This window comes from Lucilia cuprina, chromosome 3, assembly GCF_022045245.1.
Source record: "Lucilia cuprina isolate Lc7/37 chromosome 3, ASM2204524v1, whole genome shotgun sequence".
Lineage (NCBI taxonomy): Eukaryota > Metazoa > Arthropoda > Insecta > Diptera > Calliphoridae > Lucilia > Lucilia cuprina.
The window spans coordinates 14240997-14258924 of NC_060951.1; the positions used below are offsets into that span (position 1 = coordinate 14240997).

The following is a 17928-nucleotide window of genomic DNA, read 5'->3' on the forward strand; positions in this document are numbered from 1 at the left end:
AATCACAGATATATTTAAATTTTATCAGATTTGTTCCTTTTTATTGATCAAAAATAATTTATTTAAAGTACATCATGAATATCAATTTTTTTAATCTTTTCCACGTGCATAAACACATATTGAAAATGCAAATAATGAAAACGAGTTTTTGCGTCTTTTACACGCGCAGAAACATACAAAAACAAGTAAGAGTGCTATATTCGGCTGTGCCGAATCTTATATACCCTTCACCATAGTGTATTTTAAACATAATTGATCTTACAGTCTTGTTAATAAGAACATTAAAAAAATTTGAGTCGATTTAAGCCGAATGTTTCGGCGGCGGCTCAAGCAACTAAATATAGTTCGGCGGCGGCTACGCTCCGACTAGAAGCCGGTCGACTTCGACCTCTGATTCATTGCTGGTAAACATTGACGAGACGTAGACTTTGTTTTTGTTTATCGTAAAAAAAATTGTTTTCAAAAGCACTTGGGAAAAATTTGTGTTAGTTTTAAATTTCAAACATACATTATTCGCATAAAAATTATTGTACAATAACTCACAATCTACTCTCTATAATTGAAAACGTTTTAAATACTTTTTCTATTCATTAAAAAATATATTTGCAATACAAAAGGGAATATTATTTTATTTTAACAAAAAATGCAAATCATATTTTTTTGCTGTGTATTTTTTGTATGTTTGGATTCCAAACAAAACAAAAAAATACACAGCTGAATAAAACCAAATACATCTACACACACACATGTAAATCTTTTTCTATATTCAGTGTTGTTGTTGCTTTTATAACAATTTTTTGATGAAATTTTCAGAGGTTGTCTCGGATTTTTGTTCATATCTCCGTTATTTACCGACCGATTTTGCTGATTTTAAATAGCGATCTTCTCGAAAGCATGTCTAATAGAATTATTGAAGATTCGGATTTCGCCGATATCTGGGGTCCTCTAAAAACTGATTTCAACAGACGGACAGACAGACAGACGGACATGGCTTAATCGACTCCGCTATCTATAAGGATCCAGAATATATATACTTTATAGGGTCGGAAAATTATATTATAGAAATTACAAACGGAATGACAAACTTATATATACCCTTCTCACGAAGGTGAAGGGTATAATAACTCACCACACCAACAAAATTTTATTTTGATAAACATCTGTTACGGTTTGTTTTATTTTGGTTCGGGTTGTTTTCTTTATTTGCGTGTCTAAAAGAAAAACGTCGAAATGTCGACTTTTTCATAAATTGCTAAAAGTCGACTTTTAACGAAATGCAAAAAGTTGAAAAGTTATTATTAAAGCTGACTACACACTACAATATTCAGTAAAAATTTCAAATATCAAAATTTTCAAATAAAATTTAAAATATTATAGTGTAAATACAAAATGTAATAAAACACACTGAAAATACGGATTGAAATTGAAAATCGTATGATTTTGTAAAATTTGTTTTATTTGAGGTTTATTTTTATTTAAACAAAGAAAACTATAAAAATAGAAACAAATTTCAAATGAAAACATAAACAAAATTTACGTTTTTTCTTTGAATTTTTTCAAAATGAAATTTCATTTTTTTTCAAATCTAATAATGTGAAAACAAAATATATTTCATATATATTTTGATTTTTTTTTTTTGAAAATTATACTAATTTTCATTTTATTTTGTATTAGCAGTACGATATAAAAATCTAACGACTTCTCTCATAGTGTGTAGGTAAAATTAATGTTGACTTGATTAACAAAGTCGAGTGTGAACAGACTTTTTGAGCAAAAATTATTCTTTTCGTCAAATAGTTTCTGTTAGAAAGTTGCTTTACAAACTGATGTATAACAGTTTCGGAGTATTGCCATATTCAAATGTTAATATGACATATATGAAAACTGATTTTTATAAAAACTCTACTGTCAGATTTTGACGGAAGAAAACAACTTCGAATGTTTCTTTTTGGCGTGAGTGGCAGACAAAATGGTTGGTGGAATTTTTTTTTAATTTAATTTTGTAAATATCTGTGACATCTCAAGAATTTCTATTAAGTTTTTCATATATTCTCAACATGTATATTATGTGTTAACTAATTTTATAAGCATTCTTAATAATATATAACTAAAATATTACTTTTTTCCAGGTTAAAGTCAAGTGCTCAGATTTAAGAACAAAGGACAAAAAGGAGCTCACCAAGCAGCTCGACGAGCTGAAGAATGAGTTGCTTAGCTTGCGCGTTGCTAAGGTAACTGGTGGAGCACCTTCTAAGCTCTCAAAAATGTGAGTATATATATTTAATTTACAAAAATAATTAATAACTACTATTAAATTTTAGCCGTGTTGTACGCAAAGCTATTGCCCGTGTTTATATTGTTATGCACCAAAAGCAAAAGGAAAACTTGCGTAAAGTATACAAGAACAAAAAGTATAAGCCATTGGATTTGAGAAAAAAGAAGACTCGCGCCATTCGCAAGGCTTTGTCCCCAAGAGACGCCAACAGAAAGACCTTGAAGGAAATCCGCAAGAGGTCTATTTACCCACAAAGAAAATTCGCTGTTAAAGCATAAACAAAAGATCCTAAAATAGATTGAAAATTTATTTTTTGAAAATAAAAGGGTAATAAAAAGATTTTGAATGCATATCATTTTTGCGACGAAAAGAAATCGATCTGAGCTAAATTTTTTTTGGTTCCACATAAAAGATTAAGAATATAGTAATTTTTACACCCATTAAAAAGTAATCGACCATATATAAAATCAGTGGTGTTAACATGATATCGCCAAATATTGGGTTATAGATTTAACAGCAACATTAAAATGTTCTAAAATAAGCAATTGGTACGATACATTATAATCAATTTTCAAAGTGGTTTTTGAAATTTTAACTACTCCCCCGTTGCACCTAATGTTTTTCTTTCAAGTTTTTTACATAAACTGAAAATCATATAAAATTGCTTTTGTGCAAGCAATTTTACTTTTCAAAACGTCGGTTATTTTTTAATTTTATTCACAAACTAATTTAATTTGAATATATTTTTAAATGAACAAAATTAAATAAAAATTATTTCTTGACAATAAAAATTATTAGTTAACGGAAAGAAAATTTAAAAGCTCGGTTCTAATTCAAATAGTTTGAGTGTAATTGTAAAAAAAACCTGAAAGGCAGAACTTGCTCGTATAACGACCTAGTTAGTGTCGTTTGCTTTTTAAGTGCCGATATACAAATAGAACTTGGAATAACATATCGTCATGAAAACCAAAAACCCTAAATTACAAAAAAAAATCAAAATCGACTTTTTGATTGATTATGATGCACCGTATAAAAATACATTTTCGTGCTAAATTTTACATTCATGCAATTAAAATCAACGTCCCTATCAAAGAAATTCTAAATGGTTATGTTCTGAAATTACCTTAAAATTTAATTTTTTTTTTTAATTTTTAACTTTGAAAATGTGAAATGTTATTAGTTGGAATCAAATGAAACAAAATATTTTTTTTTAAGAAAAAACCCCAACTTTCTAAAATCTTTATGAAGCAAAGAAACTATGCCTTCCATGTTTCGGCCTATTTGACCAACAAAAACCGATTTGAATTTAGTTGAAAATGTTAAAACTTACTATTTTTTAATGTAACTTGGACCCTTTTGGGTTTCAGAAAAAAATAATTCTCAAGGGCGTAAGTTTCATATCTCCGTAAGTAAAACAAAAACCTCAAAGTTTTCTTCAAATAATAATTTGTCAATAAGAAATAAATTTAACTTGATAAAATTTGAACATTTTCTCAAGTTAAGCTTATTTTTCATTAAGAAATTAGTATTTGAAAAAAATTTGCGGCAACTTAGGCCCTTGAGAATTTTTTTCGGGAAACCAAAAGGACGTAAGTTACATTAAATAATAGTAATGTGCAACATTTTTAACTTAATTCCAATCGGTTTTTGTTGGTCAGATAGACCGATACATGAAAGGTATAAGTCTTCTTTGTGTACGTAAAAATTTTCGAAAATAGAAGTTTTTCTTTGAAAAAATTCTAAAGCTGTTAAATTAATCTCTAAATCACAAGGATTCGCTAAAATTGTCATTTTTGTTTTTTTTTTAATGCCAACTTACAATATTTTACAATTTCGAAGTTTAAAATGATTATGAATTTTAAGGTAATTTTATCATATAATCTTGCACAATATCGTTGATAGGGACGTTGATTTTAATTGTAGGAGTGTAAAAATTAGCAGGAACATGTATTTTGATCATCATATCAATCAAAAAGTCAATTTTGACTTTTTCGTAACTGATTGTACCATATGGGAAGCTAAACTACAGAACAGAGTGCTAAAATTTTGTCGAAGCGTCTTTAGTGTCAATATGATTATTTAGGACAAAATGTGGGCCGATTAGCAACAGGGGACGTGGCATCTTCCATATAAATGAAATACACAAATTCGTTAATCTTGGAAAAAAACTTTGTGGCCTGATGCTGTCGTCTTATGGATGCTGCAGGTATTAGTGAAAACTGCAAAATGCTTTTTTTTAGGGAATTCAATTCAATTGCATGCAAAAGCTTTGGCAAAATTCTATTTAAGGGTTGTTAAACTTAAGGGTTGTTGCAGCTGTATTTGTTTTTGGAATTTTAATTAAGAAATAAAATAGTTAAATAATTTTTTGGAGAAATTAATTTTAAAATAAAATTAAATTTTAAATCAATATTTTAAAGCTAAAAAATATTAATTGCAAGTAATTTTTTTTTAATTTTACTTATAGATTTAGATGGGATGGTTAACTTAAGATAATTTGAACACTAGTAAAATAATATTAAAACAAAGTTTTCAGCAAATCTCTTTTTATCTTGATTCTATTATCGCTAACACTACAATACAGATACCGAAATAGACCCATATATCAGCTTAAGTTCACACATCTTCATTCAAAATTTAGCTCACAATGGAACAAGTTAGAATGATATTTTCTTCCATATATGTTAATGGATCGGAATTGTATGGAATAAAACAGGCACCATAGACAATTTTTGTGAATCAACCCTTTCGACATTCATTTTTACCATTTACTACTTATTTCTAGGGAAATTAGTTAATGTTCTATAATTTGGAACCAATTCAAAATATTGACTTATAATTTCTTTTAAAAGATCGAAAATTAACTTATCTCTATAGAACCACTAAGTTTGTGATAAAAATGGAACATATTATTCTCCATAATGGCATAGAACAATATTCAAACAAAAAAATTGACAAAAGGTCAAAGGTCATCCCGCTATTGCAAAAAACTTAAATGGTTATTTGGCCTTTAACTTCAAAAAATAAAAGAGATATAAAGTATCACCTAACCAACCACTTTTAGAAAATATAAATCTTTGAAATTGTAAACCCATAATCGTAATTCCAAAAAACAATTAAAATCTATAATACAGAGATTTTAAATATAACAAACGCTTATATGATCAATTTCTAAAAAAAAATTGAGATGACAATTAAGCCGCCTTTGATATTTACTATAATGCAGCCTCCGAAGACCAAAAACGATATCGCCATTTGTATACTACATTTGTTAAGGAGTTTGTGACGATGATTTAACTTTTTTAAAAATTTTTATTATTTAACTAATTCACTGAGAAAAAAAATATGACCAACAGGAACCTATCTTCATGTTTAACATCAATAAAAAAAACTGTGAATGAGAAAAAAGCAGAGAGCTCTTAAGGTGGCTCTTCTAGAGTTAGGATCTTAAAAATCCATGTTAACATTTTGGGAAATAAATGTTCGGACTACCCATGAGGGGAGCAGTACCTCCCATTATAATAAAATACAAAATTTTGTTTATCTAGGAAACTAAATTTGATTTTTGCACCAAGAACTTCAATATTCATCTGAATTCTACATGAAGAACTTTCATATGATCATTTATTCATACAGCGGACTTTCACTGGGGCCTTGGCACTTTTTTATTTATTTTGTTTTATACCCAATTTACATGGAGCAATTCATCGTAATTCACGACCTCATTCATCATTCAACCCCCAATCACAGGGTATACAGAGACGTCACGAGCAAATAGCTATTTCCGTCTCTTTCGCACAAAACGATTTCAATGATTTTTTTAGCTGTATTTTATATACCTCTTCTCACCAAACAATTTCAAAATCAAACAAAAGCTGATTTTAGACTTTTTCAAATGTCAAAAGTGACATCTCTGTATACTTTGTGCCCCAATTACGTACTGAAACACAAGATTCGCCATATAAAATTTCTGCTGAGAATTACACAAGCTGTACGTAATTCAGTTTGAATGACCTTATGAATTACGAACGAATCAAGGTATATTAATTTTATAAGGTAGAGTCATCGGCGAATTCAGAATACCGAGCGAATTGGTTATATTTTTTTTATATGTAGTTTGACATTGTGCCTGCACTTGAAGGCGAATTGGCTGTCAGGGAAAAATGCCAAAAACAGCTGACAAATAAATCAAAGCGAATTTTTGTTAAACAAAAAATGTTTATAAATTTGAATATGTTTGTAATTTAATTTGATGTTTTTAAAAATAAAACTAATTTCGTGTAGTATTATTATTGGTTTTAAAACATAAACGAATTTAACAGCATAAATTTTGTCTTTAATCACACAATTTCACTTTAATCACAAACTTGACATTAACAAAATGAAAACAAAGTTTGACATTTACAAAATGTAAACAAAGTTTGACATTAATTCTACACCACGGCGAAAAATGAACATAGTAGCAAAAAACGATCAGCTGTTCTGATAACACTACCTTATAATTAATATATCTTGGAACGAATGACTGCCATCTCTAATTTTAATCGAGTATTTATCAAAATCAGCTATTTGTTTTCATTGGTTGAATACAAATAAAAAAATGTATATATAACAAAATGTATAACTTATTTGTTAAAATCAAAGTTTAACGAGTAGTCCAACTCTTTGACAGCATCCTTCAAACATTTAGAAGACAAAAATTTTCAAAGGGGGTTTAACATCAGAATTAATTTATTTTTAGATTAACAAATCTGATTATTAATTGGCATTTGATTGTCAACTCAAAAACCCGACCTTAGTTGTCATATTTTACATTAAAATACCTACTATTTTAGGAAAAATAAAAACTGTAAACGGCTTCCACTTCCATTATTTTTAAACGAAGTCTATCATTTTTAATTAAAAATGTTTTTATATTAAATTTCGTCTCTCTCTTAATTGGCATTTAAAGACTTTTTCAAGTTGTACGTTTCGGCTTTCATTTGATGAACATTGCATTTTTAACCTATTTAGATTCATTTTAGTTAAATCTTAACTTTCAATATTTTTTAAACTAAAAAAATACATTAAAGTATTTAAACGCTGGCTGGAATCATCAAATTCATACTACATACATAAATTATTTTTTGACTTGGGTCACTTGCCACGAAATTGCCCATATATTTAATATTAAAATCAAATAGCTTTAATAAAAACAAGTAAGAGTGCTATATTCGGCTGTGTCGAATCTTATATACCCTTCACCATAGTATATTTTAAACATATTGGTTTTATAAATTTTTCCCGGCTACATTATTATTACACCAAAATCAACACAAAATGAACAACAACAACGCTAAACGAAAAAACAAAATACGTAAGGCATCAAAACCAACAGACATCTAACTAAACATACATTACGAAAAACACAGAAAAACAAAATAAACAACGGAATAAAACCAACCTATGTCCATCCAAATATACGAAGAGAATTCACAAAACAAAAACACACAGCTGAACAAAACCATATACATACGTTTACACACACGTGTACATCGTTTTCTAATATACAGTGTTGTTGCTTATTTAACAAAGCATGAAAAAATATGTCATTTTTTGATAAAATTTTCAGAGGTTGTCTCGGATTTTTGCTCATATCTCCGTTTTTTACGGTTATTTAAAAAATGTTCATGAAAGGTAATGTTTTTATTAATCCAAAACAATAAGTAAATTAATTAATTTTTATTATTTTTTTTTAAGAAGAGTAGTTAATATCATGGTAAAAATAAAGAAGGTAGTGTCATTCTCTCTATATTTTTTAAAATTCTATATCTGACATGCTTAAGGATTTTGACGTTTTCAAAAAAATAGTAATACCATATTAATTTAAAATTTTCCCATATAGGTATTTGAAGTTTAAGAAAAAATGTAATACATAATTTTCATTCATTTGTTGAAAAATATAAAAACGTTTACTTTTAAATTGGAATTAAAGGGAAGATCTTAATTTTCAAATATTAAAAATGAGTCCCCAACTGCTAAAATACCAACTATTTTTTAAGCAAACATATTTTTAAAGTCCCTACATTACCCAACAAACGACAACAATGGCTAGATATATGTAAAATTTCCGAAGAAGATTTGCCAAAAGAGCCAATGGTATGCTCCGACCATTGCCTTAAAAGTAATATTTCAGTTAATGCAAAACGTGTAAGATTGGATAAAAATACTGTGCCAATGACCACAAGGTAACTTTAAAATACTAATTGATCTGCAAACATTGAGTTTTAAGGTATGTATATACATTTTTTTGGAAATAAATCTGAAATTTCTAAACTGCTAGTCCAAATAGCCCAAAATAACGTAATAGTACATTATTATTTAAATTGTAAATTTTAAATTACACATTTTTTGTAAAAAATTTCTCGAAAATCAAAATCATTTTTAAGAATGTGGCAACGCTTTATATAATGCTCACAAAAAAACTAAACTTCAAAAATCCTTATTTGATAAAAAAATTTTTTATTGACACTACCTTCTTTATTTTTATCATGGTTAATATCAAAGAATAAATAAGAAGTGAAACGCTGTCAAAAAGTACCTAAGTCTACTGTCAGTCGGTACCTAACTCTAAGAATGTATTAGTAGAATTCTCAAGCCAACATAGTTGCAAAAAATCGGATTTAAATATTTAAAAAAAATTATATCATTTGAATTTATATTTTAGAAGATTTCTTTAAATATTTTGCAACATAATTTATCTATAAACATTATATATGAACGTATCTTTGCTTTTTAATCTGCAATATTGAAATAATAATTAAGTTAGTTGAAATATTTTTTTCTTGTACCATACGAAAATTTACAACATTGTTCTTTTTTCGTTTTAATTTCAACAACAAAAATTAAATGTCAAAAAAATTAAAAAAATATTTTTTTCGTTTGTAAAAAATTAAATCTTTTCGGGCTATTAAATATATTTAAAGTGTGCAAAAAAATAATAAAATATAACGTTAAGTGATAAAAAATATTTTCAAGTTCTATAAGCCACGAATTTTCGCGACAAAGTTTTGAAGTTTGGAGAGAGAGTAAGTTTCTTACATATGTGTTGGAGTTACACAGAACTCGTATGTGAGAAGAGCGTAACGTTGTTGTTGTAAAAAATGACAGCGTTTCACTTCTTAGTGTTCAGTGGTTAATATTGTAACCCCTCAAGGCGAATTCAGATAAGGTGGTGGCAGTTCTGCAACAACAATACATATTTCCTATGTATTTTGTTTTTGCTTTTGGTTTTCGTAAATGTCAAAAGCCATAAGTACGGCGAATTCATTTGATGAAAAATTTTTGTAAAATGTTTATATTATATTAAAAAATAAAGATATTAAAATTTGTGAGGAAAATATATTCTGAATTGAATAATGTTTGTTTCAAACGAAAAATTCTATTCCGGCTGCTTAATTTTCAAAATTTAAGTATGTGTCTTAAGTAAAACTTAATTTTTTGTGAAAAATACCTAAAAAAAGTACATATTCATTACGAATTAATGAATATTTGTTGCGAATGGATAATTCTACTCCGGCTGAGTAATTTTCAATATTTGGCCATAATGTTGCAGTCGCCGGACGGTTAAATACCTCATATGGGTTTTGTTATATAAAGCGTTCCGGAACAGACTTTTTTTAGTTTTTTTTGTTTAATTTGTTAACATTTAATAGATTTCAAAATTAAGCCATAACGTAGAAGTCAGCTGCCGCCAGCCGGAAAATTACTTCATATGCGTTTCTTAATATTAAATGTTCCGAAAGAGATTTTGTTTAGTTAATCACGTTATCTACACAATTTTATTATAAAATATAAAACAATATTATGTAATATGTTAACATTTAATAGAAAAAATATGTTTCTTAAATAACATATTTGTATACATACCAATTATTCCATTATTTAAATAAAATGATATTTGTTTACGAGATGCTAGGTATTTTCAGATTTTTTACATAAATAATTCAAAATATTAATGAAGTTTTTCTCTGTTTAACGGACATTTTTAAATATAAAAATGTAAACAATAACAAACTTTGACAGCTAGGAAAACCAGGCGAATTAAGAAAAAATTATCAGCTGATTGATTAACACCACCTTATATGAATTCGCCTTGGTGTCAATCAAACAGTTGATAATCGAAAATAGTCGAAAAAATTCGAAAAGTCGGAACAAGTCAAAAGTTCGAAAAAAGTCGAAAAGCCGAAGTCCGGCGACCAAATGTTGCCAGTAGGGTTATATAGTTGAAACGAAAAGTCGACTTTTCGACTTTCCATTTAGTTATTTTTGTATTTTAATTAAATGTCGACTTTTTGTATTTTGATTAAAAGTCGACTTTTAGACTATAAATAATTTATAAATAGTCGACTTTTCGACTTTTCTTGTTTCTAAAATTTTCGATTTTTTCCGACTATTTTCTACTTTTTCCGACTTTATTCGACTTATCGGCCATTTATGACTTCTAATAACAAAGTCGACTTTTCAACTTTTTTCACAGACGATAGTCGAGTTATCGACTTTTTTGAATAAAATAGTCGACTTCGACTTTTTTCGACAAAATGTCGATTGTTCGATTATTCGAAAGTCCATTTATAGAACCCTAGTTGCCAGATGATTTGGGTGCAAAATCTTCAATTTTCTACAAAAAAAGTAATCAAAATCGTTAATTAATTTTTGGAAATAGTCAAAATTATTTGTTGTACAAAATAAACATATTTGATGATATTTCTACCATTTTTTTCTTCTTTAGTTTATCTATCGAGACACTTTTATTAAATTCGATTGATTTTCGTTGTTTTAATCCGCATAATTTGACAAATATACTTTAAAATTCTTTATATTGAGTACTTGTAAACAAATATATGATATTCAGTAAATATAGGTATATGGTTCTTCTCTATTTAATCTTTTAGCTGGCGCTAGAAAAAATTAACTTAAAGTAAAAACCGAAAAATTGCCAAAAAAAAACACAAGTTACAAAAACTCGAAAATTTATTTTTTTTAATTTATCAAATTATTTCTGATTTTAGAAGAAATGAAATAGGGTCCCAAAATTGTATAATATAATATATTTTTCCATGTTCAGAAACTCAGTTTCTTGGGCGTAATTCCTAAGAATCTTCTAATCAGTGTTGGTTAAGAATGATATTTCCGGAATAACATCACTTCCAAGATACTTGGATCTAACTTCGACGAATGCCTGACAATGGCCCCAGAGTTTCACTGTCCTCTCCACATGCTATACATTCGTCTGAATCCGCACGTCCAATTTTGTATAGATGTGCGTACCATCATACTAACCTCAGACTTGATCATTTTGAGGAGACTTCTCGTCTTGCTCTCATCAGGGTCACCTCACAGAATCTTCGTGGTTCTACCCACCGTTTCATTATTCCAAGATGCCTTATGGGATTATCTTATCCATATTTTTAACTCAGCTTTTGTTGCGTCGAATGGTTTTGCGTTTGTCAGGTTAACTACATCGAGCTCCCTTCCCTTTAAAGCCGAGTGGCCTGGTACCCATAAGCAGTACAACAGATTATTGAAGCATAAGCTAGAATTGGTCTAATTACACTTTTATAAAGCCAATTTGTCATAGTAGGACTAAGACCCCATTTCATACCTATGGTTCTCCTACATATCTCCCAGCACCGATGTGCCTTGTTTATTCTATTCTCTATGTGGTGTCTCCATTCTAATTTCCGGTCAAGTATTACACCTAAGTACTTAACTTTGTCTGTCACCGGTATCTTCTTGCCCAGGAAGCAAGGTTCAGTATATGTAGAAATTTTTGTCTTTCTTGTGAAAAGACAGATTTCCATCTTCGCTGGGTTAACATTGAGGCCTCTCGGTTGAGCCCAGATCAAGGCCGTATTCAGAGCCTTTACCTTTAAAATTATTACGAAATCGTCTGCATAACAGACAGGGTAAGTCCTTTCTTGGTTAGGGTCCTTAGGAGGCTATTAATCGTGGTAACCCATAGTAAAGGTGACAAAATGCCACCCTGTGGTATACCGCGAAATACCTTTTTCCTAATAGTTATATCGCACATCTCACAGCTTATCCATCTGTTCCTTAGCATGTAGTTGATCCAGTTACGGAGCAGCCGGTTAACATAAAACTTGTCTAGGGATTGGATAAGGGTATCAATGTGCACGTTATTAAAAGCGCCTTCAATATCAATGCATACCGCCAGTGTATACAGTTTGCTATCGAAAGATTCTCCTATTTAGTGGACGACTTCGTTTAAAGCGGTTTCCACCGATCGTCTCTTTACATAAGCATGCTGCTTATATTTAAGGTCTTTGTATGGTATACTGCTTTTAACCATGCTATCGACTATCCGTTCTAAGGTTTTAAGTAGGAAGAACGTAAGACTTATTGGTCGATAGGACTTAGGTGTCGCATAGCTAGGTTTCCCTGGTTTAGGTATAAATATTACCCATTAACTGGGTATATGCCAATTTTAAGCATGCAGTGAATATCTGTGACAGACGTACGGAAACCGCGTCCATCTGCAAAGCTGCCGGGAAAATTCCATCCGGTCCTGCAGCTTTATAGGGAGCAAAACTCTTGATTTACCCTTTAACCATGTCAGATGTAATAACTATTTCCGTGTTACCCTCCCCTTCCTCCAATATCGGTTCATATATGTTATTCGATATACCGGGTGGGAAATTAGAGTCCATTAGGAGTTTCATTGTCTCCTCCATATCATCAAGCCTCCTGCCCGTGTCATCGATCATAGATTCCGGTTGGACATGAGTTTTGGATAGGATTTGGATTTTTTATCTTCGATACGTCATTTACGCTATCTACCTGTTCACAGAAAAGTTTCCAGAAGTCTCCTTTGGCTTTTCGAACGATTTTCTTATATTCACCAAGTTTATTATGATACTAATCCCAGTATACTGCGGTCTTTTTACGCCGCGCCCGGTTAAATAGTTTGCGAAGAGTCTTCCCAAGGTTCCGGATTTTCTCAGTTACCCAGAGGCAGATCTCCGCACTCGTAGGGGGCAGCTGTCCTCGAACGATTCAACCAGGGCACTTGTGAACGTTTCCACTTTGGCATATATATTCTCTTTATTTCGACATTGAAAAGTGTCCTGACCTAAACGGTTCTTTAGTAAGGTCCCGAACATTGTCCAATTAGTTTTAGACTTATTCCGAAACTTTATGGGCTTTGGTGGTGGCCTTAGTATTTTGAATCTTATGTCCCGATGATCAGAAAAGGAGTTCTCGTCCGAAACTCTCCAATCCTGAATTTCGTTTATAAGCTCTTCTGAACATATAGTTATATCTAATACTTCTTCTCTGATTCTATTGACGAAAGTAGTTTTATTACCTAAGTTCAATGTTATCAAGTTTCTAGTATTAAGGAAATTCATGAGGGCTTGTCTCCTGCGATTGGTGTTTGTACTACCCCAAGCTACAATTTTCTTATTTTTCTTTTGTGCCTCTTCAACCAGATTCATCAGATTCGACGTTGGTGGTAGTTTCGGAGAAAGGCAGGTAAACAGATGCAAGGAATATGTTGCCACGAACTTGCTTGAGAACCGTTGCATCCGATGTTGATAATCATGTTGAGAGGAGAAAACATAAGTTCTTGTGACATAAGATACATGTTCTCGGATGAGACCCTGTATCAGCGTAGTAAAGTAGAAAATTTACGTGATTTAATCCAGAAACCTTGTTGCGAATCGTCCAAGGTTCCTCGATTAAAGCTATATGTATTTTACCTGTTAATTTTAGCCATCAGAGCGTTGGTAGCTGTCTCGCTCCGATGAAGGTTTATTTTGATAACCTCAATCATGATCATCCGTTAAACTGTCTTCCAGCGAGTTGGTTGATGCTTTGGGTACTGTCTTAGGTGTTTTAGTATCCTTGTCGGCGCCGGTTTTGACATCCCTTTCAATCGGCGCCTTCGCAATTTTGGAAAGGGCAACTACACTTTCTTCTGACGAGTTTATGGTAAATTCCTCGATTTTAGGATTTGACTCCTCAACGTTATCAGTAGTGGATATTGATGCTGTTATCTTAAGTTTTTTAGTGTCCTTTTCGAGGCTTGTTGTAATAGCCATTCCAATCGGCACCTTCCCAATTTTGAATATGACAGCTTTAGAGGCGAAGTAAGCCCTACCTTTATTCTTGGCAACACTAGCCATGGATTTCTGGTCGATACCTATTACAAATAAAGTTCCCTCAGGTTCTTCTTTCCTGTAAAAGACATCTCATTTTTCAATGGCCAGCTCAGCATTTTTACCTCCAAGAATTTCCAGTATACGTTCATTAGCCAGTTTACTGCCCCATCCTTTTATGTAGACAGTGGACTTTAAGAGCACAGGAAGCTCGCACTTCTTTGCCAGTCCCAGACTAGCGCCGTCCCAGTTATACTTTCCACCAAGTTCTTTAGGGTGCTAACACATTAGTGAGATGTCAACCTCATCAACATCAAGCCCATGCTGAACTCGCAGCTCTCTTTCCCTATTGGTTGTTTGCCCTTTGAAGTGATTGCATGGTCCACTATCTTATTGTTGACCAGGTCTTCTATTTTACTCTGTTGGTCTATTGGAATTTTGCCTGTCAGAATACCGGCATCGTAAACTGCATAGCAAATATAGTCCCAGTGCCTACTTCTGGCAACTTTGGCGTTATAAAGCGGCTCTTTTCCTTTTCCATCGTCTAGCTTATCCTTCCTCGTTTTTCGGGGCTTCTTTTGAGATACCCTTACCTTCGAGGTTGATTTCACCGACGTGTTCGACTTCGGAATATCTGGCTTGGAAGAGGTAGATTAGAGCTCTCTCCGAGTACATCCTTCTCTTTCACTCCTATATTTTTGCCAGTGGCATGCTGTACACTTGACGCATTGTCCGCCACGGAGGCCAAGGTACCCACCTCCGTAGTAGTATTTTGCTCATCAACACTTGCCGCCGGTACTGTGTTATTTTGGCCCTGCACCGTAACTTTTATCTTTTTATTTTTATTTTCCATATTTGTTTTTTCAGTTTTTTGGTCCGCGGGGAATATAATATTCCCAGGTAGTGGACAATCTGCCCTCCCTCAGCTTAAGTGAAATTAAAGTTTGGAGAGGATAGATGATCCATTACCACCCCTTTCAGCCACCCGGAGACGCGCTCGGTAGAAAAAAACTGGAAAACTCCCCCGAAAATTAATAAAATAAAAAAATAAGGCATTTAATATGATCTAAAAAATCAAATATGCTATTAAAACTATATCGTGTATAATTATGCTTTTATGGTTTAAATGTGCAAAAATATTATCGATGCCGAATTTCTTTAACTATTTAAGTGTGTAAATAACATGCATTTGCATAATTTGTTTTCCCCGATTAGAATTTTTAATTTTATTAACATTTATTAATTTTATTTTTAGAATGTTTCAAATATGATTATATTTTCTTTTAGATAATAGATAAAATAATAATGAAATATATGAAAATTTGTATACAAAAAACATACATTTTTTTAAATCGTCAAATTTAGAGGTAAAATCGTCAAATCGTCAAAAAGCTATTTTTGATAATAAAAATCAAAATGACGATAAATCGTCAAATCTGGCAACAGTGCCGGCGACAGTTTCGCAAAAGCAAAAAAAAAAACAAGAGAACACTACAACACAGTCATGGAAATTTAAATTTATTTTATTTAAATTTATTTTTGAAATGATGGTATTTTAAATAAATGTAAAAGTTATAATTTGTAAATTCATTTTAAACTTTTTTACTTATATCAATTTATTTATTTATTTAATTATTTTAATTTAAGAAGTATTTTATATTTATATTAAGAATTTGTTTTTTTTTTTTGAAAATACCAGAGACAGAAAATAATTATTATCTATGAAATTTTTGCTTAAAAAAATCAGTATGAAAGAATCGTCATAGAAATGTTTTGAACAAAGAATAAATAAGAAATGAAACTGTTGTCAAAAGTACCTAAGTCTACTGTCATCCGGTACCTAACTCTAAGAATGTATTAGTAGAATTCTCAAGTCAGCATAGTTGCAAAAAATAGTATTGAAAAATATTGAAAAAATATTATTACATTTCAATTTATACTTTGAAAGGTTTCTTAAGATATTTTGCACATATTTTATCTATAAACATTTTATAAACACGTCTATTTGTTTTTTAATCTATAATATTGAAAAATAAATTATTTATTTGAAATATCTTTTTCGTTTACCATACGAAAATTTACAACATTGTTTTTTTAGTTTTAATTTCAGACAACAAAAATTCAATGTCAAAAAACAAAAAATATTTTTTTTTCGTTTGTTAAAAATATATTATTTTCGGGCTATTAAATGTGTTTAAATTGTGCAAAAAAATTATAAAATATAATGTTAAGTGATCAACAATATTTCAAAGTGCTATTATCCTCAAATTTTCGCGAAAAAGTTCAGAAGTTTTAGGAGAGAGAATACAATTTTTACGTATGTGTTGGATTTACACAGCACTCGTCTGTGAGAAGAGCGTAATGTTATTGTTGTAAAAAAATGACAGCGTTTCACTTCTTGTTTATTCTTTGGTTTTGAATGTACCAAAATATTTCGAAAAGTCGAAAAATCGACTTTTCATAAAAGTCGAAAGAGTCCACTTTTATATATAAAAAAATAAAGTGAATTAGCTCCGTTTTTCTGAATTCGCTGGCGACAATACCTTATAATTAACAAGATCAAGACATATACCAAGGCGAATTCATATAAGGTGGTGTCATTCAATCAGCTGATAATTTTTTTCTTAATTCGCCTGGTTTACGTAGCTGTCAAAGTTTGTTATTGTTAATATCTTTATATTTAAAAATGTCCGTTAAAGGGAGAAAAACTTCATTAATATTTTGAATTATTTATGTAAAAAATCTGAAAAAAACCAAGCATCTCGTAAACAAATATCATTTTATTTTAATAACGGCTTAATTGGTATGTATACAAATATGTTATTTAAGAAAAATATTTTTTTATATTAAATGTTAACATATTACACAATATTGTTTTATATTTTATATTAAAATTGTGTAGATAACGTAATTAACTAAAAAATGTCTTCCGGAACACTTAATATTAAGAAACGCATATGAAGTATTTACCCGGCTGGCGGCAGCTGACTTCTGCCTTATGGCTTAATTTTGAAATATGTAACGGACCAGACTAACCATGGTCCTATCTCCCAGGAAACTTACGCTATCTTTCAATTCGACCGTGCTCAGGGCAATGGGTGGTGTTTCCCTTGAGAAAGGTTAAGATCCGTCAAAAAAATAAATTAAAAAAAGGTAGCTATATATATCAATATTAACCAAAAAAATAAAAACTAAACTAAAACCGGTTTGAAATTAGAAATGAGGAAGAAGATGGTATTACTTCCCTATTTTCTACCCTCGCCGCTCTGATAGCCCTATCTATAACGTTAACTTTGTTATGTAGTGTAAAATAAAATTTATTATTGCAGAATTTACATTATATTACGTTAGTATTAAGTAAATATTAATAATCAATTAATGTAAATATTAAGGTAATTAAAGGTAAAAAATTAACTTTTAGATAAATTAGGAAAATATCATTAGATTTTAAGGCAAGTTTATATTAAATTAACTATAACAAATTAGCTTTAAGTT

General features: G+C 30.3%; 1 protein-coding gene across 1 annotated transcript; it reads left to right on the top strand.

Moving 5' to 3' along the window:
• Window positions 1–1819: 1819 nt before the first annotated feature.
• Window positions 1820–2614, top strand: LOC111680240 (60S ribosomal protein L35). Its single transcript, XM_023441866.2, has 3 exons — window positions 1820–1972; window positions 2130–2266; window positions 2322–2614. The coding sequence occupies exons 1-3, from the start codon at window positions 1970–1972 to the stop codon at window positions 2551–2553; spliced, it is 372 nt and encodes a 123-aa protein (XP_023297634.1). The 5' UTR covers window positions 1820–1969; the 3' UTR covers window positions 2554–2614.
• The last annotated feature ends 15314 nt before the right edge of the window (window positions 2615–17928 follow it).

What these genes read in the sequence shown, in the direction of transcription:
- LOC111680240 (XM_023441866.2), top strand. An exon ending in CCTTCTAAGCTCTCAAAAAT is followed by an intron (nt 2,267 to 2,321) that starts GTGAGTATATAT and finishes ATTAAATTTTAG; the next exon opens with CCGTGTTGTACGCAAAGCTA.